Here is a 6,775-nt window from a genome sequence, read left to right on the forward strand (position 1 = left end):
GTAAAAGTTTTATGCTATCGTCCACTTATATATCTCGTAAAGGTCGCATTCGTGGTCTGTTTACGATAATTTTCATACATACTTAACCACAAGTGTTTTAACGGTTATTTTTACTGATACATACATGACGAGGAGTGTTTTTTAGTGTTTGTTTGTCCGTAGACTAAATTTTTTACTACTCATAATCATCATCATTATCAACAACCTGAATAGCACTCTAAATGGCAAAGGGTGCCTAATCCATAGGGGCCACAAAGTTTCAGTGTATTTTTTTTCCGTTCAAATCAGAAATAACTAGACTTCCTGTCTTTTATTTTCATCTCTTTTGCAAAAACGCTCCATTAGTAGTTGGATAGGACATCTTTCCGACTTGAATAGTTAGCCAAGATAGTAAAGATTTCTAACTTTCGGTTTTTGAAAAAACTTGATTGTTCTAATTTCTTTTTTCTCTAAGATAGCTTGTACGATAATATTCTTACATAGTGATTTGTAAAGAATTAAAGCCTTTTTTAGTTTTCTTCGAGATTATGAAAAGTGTTTACGGAAGCGGAAATCCCATGTACGACATGTACATTTTATGGGTGGTCTGTTATGTTGCCCACTTTAATATAAAAACGCACCGTAACAAAACAAAAAGATGGTAAAAAGACCATTTCAAATGATTTTGTTTCTACTGTTGCTGTCTTCTCCCAGCTATTGGTTCTAAAAGATGTAATTTAAAGACCAGCAGTAAAGTTAGGCATTGTTACATTCCAGAATCTGACCACACCCAGACCAAAGTACGCTTCCGCGGTTCAGCGGTAAATGTCCTGCAGGGATGAACAAAATCAACACTTTTTAGTGATTTACATGTGTTTTGGATTTTGCGAGAAGAAGCCGAGAGTAAGCTTTCCGAGTACAAGATGCAAAATCTGACATTGGTAAGTGTTGCCCTCCTTTTATAAACGTGGAGTGCCACGTTGTTCCTCTTTTCGCGGTTTCTTTGACTCTCAATACACTCTTTTTTAAATAAGAGTTTATTTAGATAGTCATACAAGTCACCCGCCCCTTGAAGCTGAAAGCTTAAGAATATTTCAAAAATAAACTCTAAGATGAGATTTTAAAGAGGATATTATTTTGTAAGCTGAAACTCTATAAATACAATAGAGTTATATGTTTTTAACTATAAAACTTATAAAATTTGTTCTTTCTTTTTCTATTCAATGAAACCATAAACGGCCTGCACTTGCCGAATGTCAACCCAATACATCCTGAAACGGAAATGTCATTCGCTATAATCTTTAATATTCACAAGGATATTTTCAAACTATTTAAAAAAAGGGGGACAAAAAAATTATTCAGCCTGGGCCGGAACAACAATAGTCTTATACATAAAAAAGTTTGTAACGCAGACATATCTTGCAAAGACTGATCCTTAGTTGCTTATTTTAGTTTCCTCTAAAGAAAGAGTGACTGCATTGAAATGATGCCGTTTTAACTTTATCTTTTTTGTCACCTCCAGCAACAAGTTGTGAGATTTACCTCGTACTTGATAAAGTCTTATATATCTGTAGTAAAAAACATAATCACACCTTGTTTACAAGTATTACTCTTCAAAAAAAAAAAAAAGAAGAAGCATGCAAGTTCTTTAAACACCAGAAGAGGTCGTTAGGTTAAACCTCGAAACTAATAAAGTGTATAACGGAAGTTAAGGAAGTACTCTCCTTAAAATAATTGACCCGAAGTAGTTGACATGATAGTAAGTGTAACTTTGTATTGCTGATTTTGCCGCTGAATGAGTCATGGCTTCCCATTATCCTCTTTCGAGGAAAACAAATTATTGCCAAGAGAGCAACTACAATAATTTTCTTTAATTGGGCGAGAAAAAAAGGCATGGAGGAGGAAAGTTAGTTGATAACGCCGGCAGTTCAATTATTTATATGAAGAGAGATGTTATATGTAGTTTGATGCTGTTGTACTCTAACGGGGAGATTTACTACTTCCAGAGGTTCTCCTCTGTTTTTTTTTAGAACGATATTGTGATAAATTGATTGAAGCTCATTTCTTCACAAAATATGTCAGGGTTGCATGAGTCTTAAACGGTCAACGGTCGCTTGGTCAGAAGAGAGAGGAATTGGTTAGAGCGAGCGACGTTAGACGCCCTAACTGATGGTCTTTCCTAACCTTATCCTGTCCCCTCCACTCTTCCTTTCTTTCTTTCATTCTTTTTTTGTTTCACTCTCCATTTCGTAATGCTTCTCTCATTCTGAACATCTGCAACTAGCTACAATTGTAGGTCGTTCCATGATGTTGACGGTGTTTTGTTTTATTTACATTGTATTGTTCTGCCTTGGGCAATGCATAAAATTTACCACGAGTACACAACAGGGACCTGTTTGGTCGAAAATGCTTTCGAGCTTTTCAGAAACACTACGAAGTATCAAGCGGCAAGAATAACTAAGAGAGATTTCCGTCCGGGATGCGTTATCGTCAATTTCTTCTGCTGGGCGTGGCGATGGAGACTTTTAGAGCTAAATGTCAAAAGAGGTGTGGGACATACATCTTGCCGGCGATAACTCGATAAAGATAATCGATTTATTTTAGAGTGTAATTAACAAGGAGCGGAAATAAACCTGCTTTAATTTCTTCTACTACAGGACAAAAGATTGCTGTGCCCTAAGAGTCGCGATTTTTCGGATCGGAAACTAAAGAAAGTTTTTTTGGTCATTATGTGCATAGTGTGTAGAGATCCAAAGCTATAAAAGAAGGGTAGATACTACACAGAAACCGGCCGCCCGGGCGCAGAAAGTAGAACCACAAAATAAGACTGACCAGTGCACATTAAGGAAGATTTTCTGTACTCTGCGCATTACAATTTTATATTTTTACACAAAAGAAATTGATCTATAAAAAGTCTGTGATCTGTGTTACAGGGGCGCAAATTTATTTTGGATAAAAAAAGTGCAAATATAAGAAAGTCAGACTTTCAACCCTGCTGGGGATAAACGGGTTAATTGATTTAAAAATTACTCATGAAAGCTTTTACACCTTCAATCAAGATGATAAATGATTTGGCAAAACCCCTTCCTACTTCATCTGTCAACTTTCAAAGGAAAGGTCCGTGATAGAAGGCAGTGCCTTTTTAAGGATTTCCAGTCCTCATGAAGATCTTACAGGTAAGAAAAATGGAAAATGTGGTAGGAGGAAGGACAAGGCCACAGCTTTAGAACAAATTAACCCAAAGGATTAGAAAGCTTAGGCTATGTAATTACAGTGATTAGTGGACGAATTAAGAAGCTTAAAAGGTGTGGAATTTCACTCAGACACTTTCGGTATTTCTTCTAAACACAAGAAGCGTGCAAACTCAGCATGTTTTCAATTAACCTTTGTGGGTGGTGGTCGGGGTTAATTTAGTGGCTGACAGTTTCCTGTGTTTTTGCAATGACACAAGAAGCGTAAGAGCATCATTTGTGTATTGTGTGTAACTGTACTATAAACAAGCTATTTGCCAGTGATCCGCTTAACTTTGCATTTAGCTACGAGAGTGTACACAGTTATAATCTTAAGAGCTTTTTGAAGAGGTGTCGCATAATCCCTCTTAAAACACCGGATTGAAGAGATGAATGAGCAATCAGTGAAGACAAGAAGATCCAGCCGGCAGACAGCTCAACCAAAGCCTCCACTTTCTTACATTGCACTTATATCAACAGCGATACTCAGCTCTCCTCGTAAAAAGCTCACGTTGACCGAGATAAACAAGTACCTCGTGGATAATTACGAGTTCTTTCGAGGAAGTTATCAGGGCTGGAAAAACTCGGTGCGGCATAACCTCTCATTTAACAAGTGCTTCGTGAAAATACTGAAGGATCCATCGCGTCCATGGGGCAAGGACAATTACTGGACAGTTTTGGTGGATTTATTGGAAGAGTACATTAAAGAAGACGGGAATTTTAGGCGCAGAAGAAAACGCCAGCCTCGACCAAAAGGAAAGGTTGAGCCATATGACGTCACAGAGGGATTCAACGTTAAACACACGACACAAAACGAAAAAAAGAACTTCGATATCAGCCCCAGCCCAGACGTATTGACCCAAAGCAAGGGAAATATAGATCTGAACAGATTTTCCATCGATAGGCTACTGCAGGTGGAAGATGAAGTTCGGAATGACGATAAATTTGGCTATCAGATGTTTGGTGGCCCTACAACAGCGTTTCAAGGTATGATATCCAAGGGTAAAAAGTAATTATCAACTTCTAAGGAAATAATTGACTTATCTCCTTTGCAAACGGCTTAAATAACCCGTTCACTCCCAGAACATCTAAGACCTCATCTTATGGAGATGTAACTTTCGAGTTCAAGGAAGAAATCCTACGGTGTGACCACCAAAATGATACCTCTTTAATTGATTTTAGCAGTACTTTCACATGGCACTATTTATTTTGTATGTAGTTCTAACTTTTGAGTCTGTGGACGAAATCCTATGGTGCTACCATTCAAATGAAACCTCTTCAGCAGTACTTTCAAATGGTGCTATTTATCTAGTATGTAGTTCTAACTTTTGAGTCTGTGAATGAAATCCTATGGTGTTACCATTCAAATGAAACCTGGAGCTATTTATTTTGTATGTACTTCTAATTTTTGAGTCTGTGGATGAAATTCTATGGTGCTACCATTCAAATGAAACCTCTCCAGCAGTACTTTCACATGGTGCTATTTATTACTATGTAGTTCCAACTTTTGAGTCTGTCGACGAAATCCTATGGTGTTACCATTCAAACAATATCTTTTCAGCAGTACTTTCACATATCATTATTCGCTCTTCTGTATTTTCCCCAAAAAATTCATTTCCGCATGGTGGTATTTGTTTTTCAGAGTTTTACGAAAGGAAGTTCGATTTTCTGTTCAACTTTGTTCAGTAGGCACGCTTGGGAAAGAAAATGATATATGCATTCGATTCTTACGGGGTGGAAATAAAATGATTTGGACAAAAAAAAGTTCTACAGCAGCAAACGCTTAACTTGAAGTTATCAACACAGAACAGCTGGGGATAAGATCACTCATGTAGCTAAACTTTCATTAACCTAATCGTAGGATCAAAAGCAGATTTAACGAAGTTTCAAGGCATGTTGCTTTCAGCAATATCCACAGTCCTTTTTCCTTGAGGATGTTTATTTTTGTAAACCAATGTGAATGAGTTTATGATACCATTCTATCAAAGGCGATTTATAATAACAATAATATGATAATCACATTTCAATTAAAGTGGATACTAAAATAAATCGATCGCTTCAGAATGATAAAACAAACGGAAACAGTGCCACGAGGCCACCTCATGCCGAAACTCAGTTTTTAATATATTATCTTTTTCCAGCAGGTAGAGTGCACAGATACGACAACGGAAACGTTCCTTATTTTCAGAGTGATGCATTTGACAGAAGATTTGGCCCTCCCCATTATCGTCCCAACAACGTGCAAGGACCGACCACGCCCCTCGGACCGCCATCTTGGAATCCCGTTGACCCCTCATATCACAATTATCAGAACAGCAGCAAGAGTTTTTTTTCTTATTCTCCGAGTAGTCACTCTGTCGCCCACCATTATTACGTATAACGCACTGTCATTCATTGCGGACACCTTTAGATTCGACAACGAGGACGAGATTTAGCTTCAAAGTTTTTTCGCGTATTCTAAAAAAATGGTAGTTTCTTGGTTTTGCGGACAGGTGCACCCCGGAAAGCCTCACTGTCCTTTTTTTCAGCAGAAAAGTTAGTACCGTTATCTAATTGAAGGAGATTAAGCCTTCTCCCTATCGCATAATGATAAGTAATGGTAACAAGACTAAGTGGAGTCCAATTCGGTCTGTAATCACACGAGTGATTAACAAAATCGGACGACCGCGCAGCGGGAGTCCGATTTGTTTAATCACGAGTATGATTGCAGACCGAATTGGACGACACGAAGTTCTGTTACCGATTAATCATAACTTTAACAAAATTTGTGATATGATAGGCCATTTTGTAAATCAAAACACAAGAAATTCGAAATTTTATTTTGCTAGCAGTGAAAAAAAAAAAGCCATTTAAGCTCGCGCGTGATGGTGCGTACTGTCCAATTACTTAGGCATGACGCGTACTGTCCTATTAAACTGTCCAATTAAGGCTGAAATCAGGGCAGTTGATAGCCAATCAGATTTGACAATTTTGTTATAGTTATGATTAAACTCCTAACAGTTGATAACATATTTCTGCTACTACGATATTTTTGTTAAAACCCTTAGTAGAGTGACGACGACTATCACGTTTTCCAGCAAAAATGACGCTGGTTCACGCGTGCGCATTATTTAGTACTGAGTCGTTTTCGTGTTAGAGTCTAAAGATCTCATTTAAGTTGGTTTGCCGTTCTTGAATTACTTTTATTTTTAATCAGATTTAAATTGACAGCGTATGTATCACCATTTTGAATCAATTTACGTTTCCGGGGAAACTGCTCACCCACCCCTCCCCTAAGCTAACATTAACACTTACTTCTCACTTGGGGCAAAATGATGCTTTAGGGGAGGGGAAGGTGGGCAGTTTTCCAGAAACCTAAACTGGTCCACCATTTTTGTCTCATCCCAACACAACTTTTCCACAATCTGCATTTGAATGGTTGAAACGAAACACTTTGTTGTTTAACCTCTCAATTTGGAGCCAAATTTCAAAGCAGTACTTTGCATGAAGCATGATCTATTTGATAACTTAAATCTTATGTGTCGTAGTCCAGTTGTGTTTTTTCTGTTCATCAACTGAAAACCGTG

General features: G+C 37.7%; 1 protein-coding gene across 1 annotated transcript; it reads left to right on the forward strand.

Moving 5' to 3' along the window:
• The first annotated feature begins 3,516 nt into the window (after positions 1–3,516).
• LOC140925467 (forkhead box protein Q1-like) lies at positions 3,517–4,222 on the forward strand. The gene has a single exon (XM_073375420.1). The coding sequence runs from the start codon at positions 3,599–3,601 to the stop codon at positions 4,220–4,222; it is 624 nt and encodes a 207-aa protein (XP_073231521.1). The 5' UTR covers positions 3,517–3,598.
• The last annotated feature ends 2,553 nt before the right edge of the window (positions 4,223–6,775 follow it).

The sequence above is a fragment of the Porites lutea genome, chromosome 2 (genome assembly GCF_958299795.1).
Source record: "Porites lutea chromosome 2, jaPorLute2.1, whole genome shotgun sequence".
Lineage (NCBI taxonomy): Eukaryota > Metazoa > Cnidaria > Anthozoa > Scleractinia > Poritidae > Porites > Porites lutea.

Coding starts and splice junctions, on each gene's coding strand:
- LOC140925467 (XM_073375420.1), top strand. CDS start 3,599: ATGAATGAGCAATCAGTGAAGACAAGAAGATCCAGCCGGCAGACAGCT.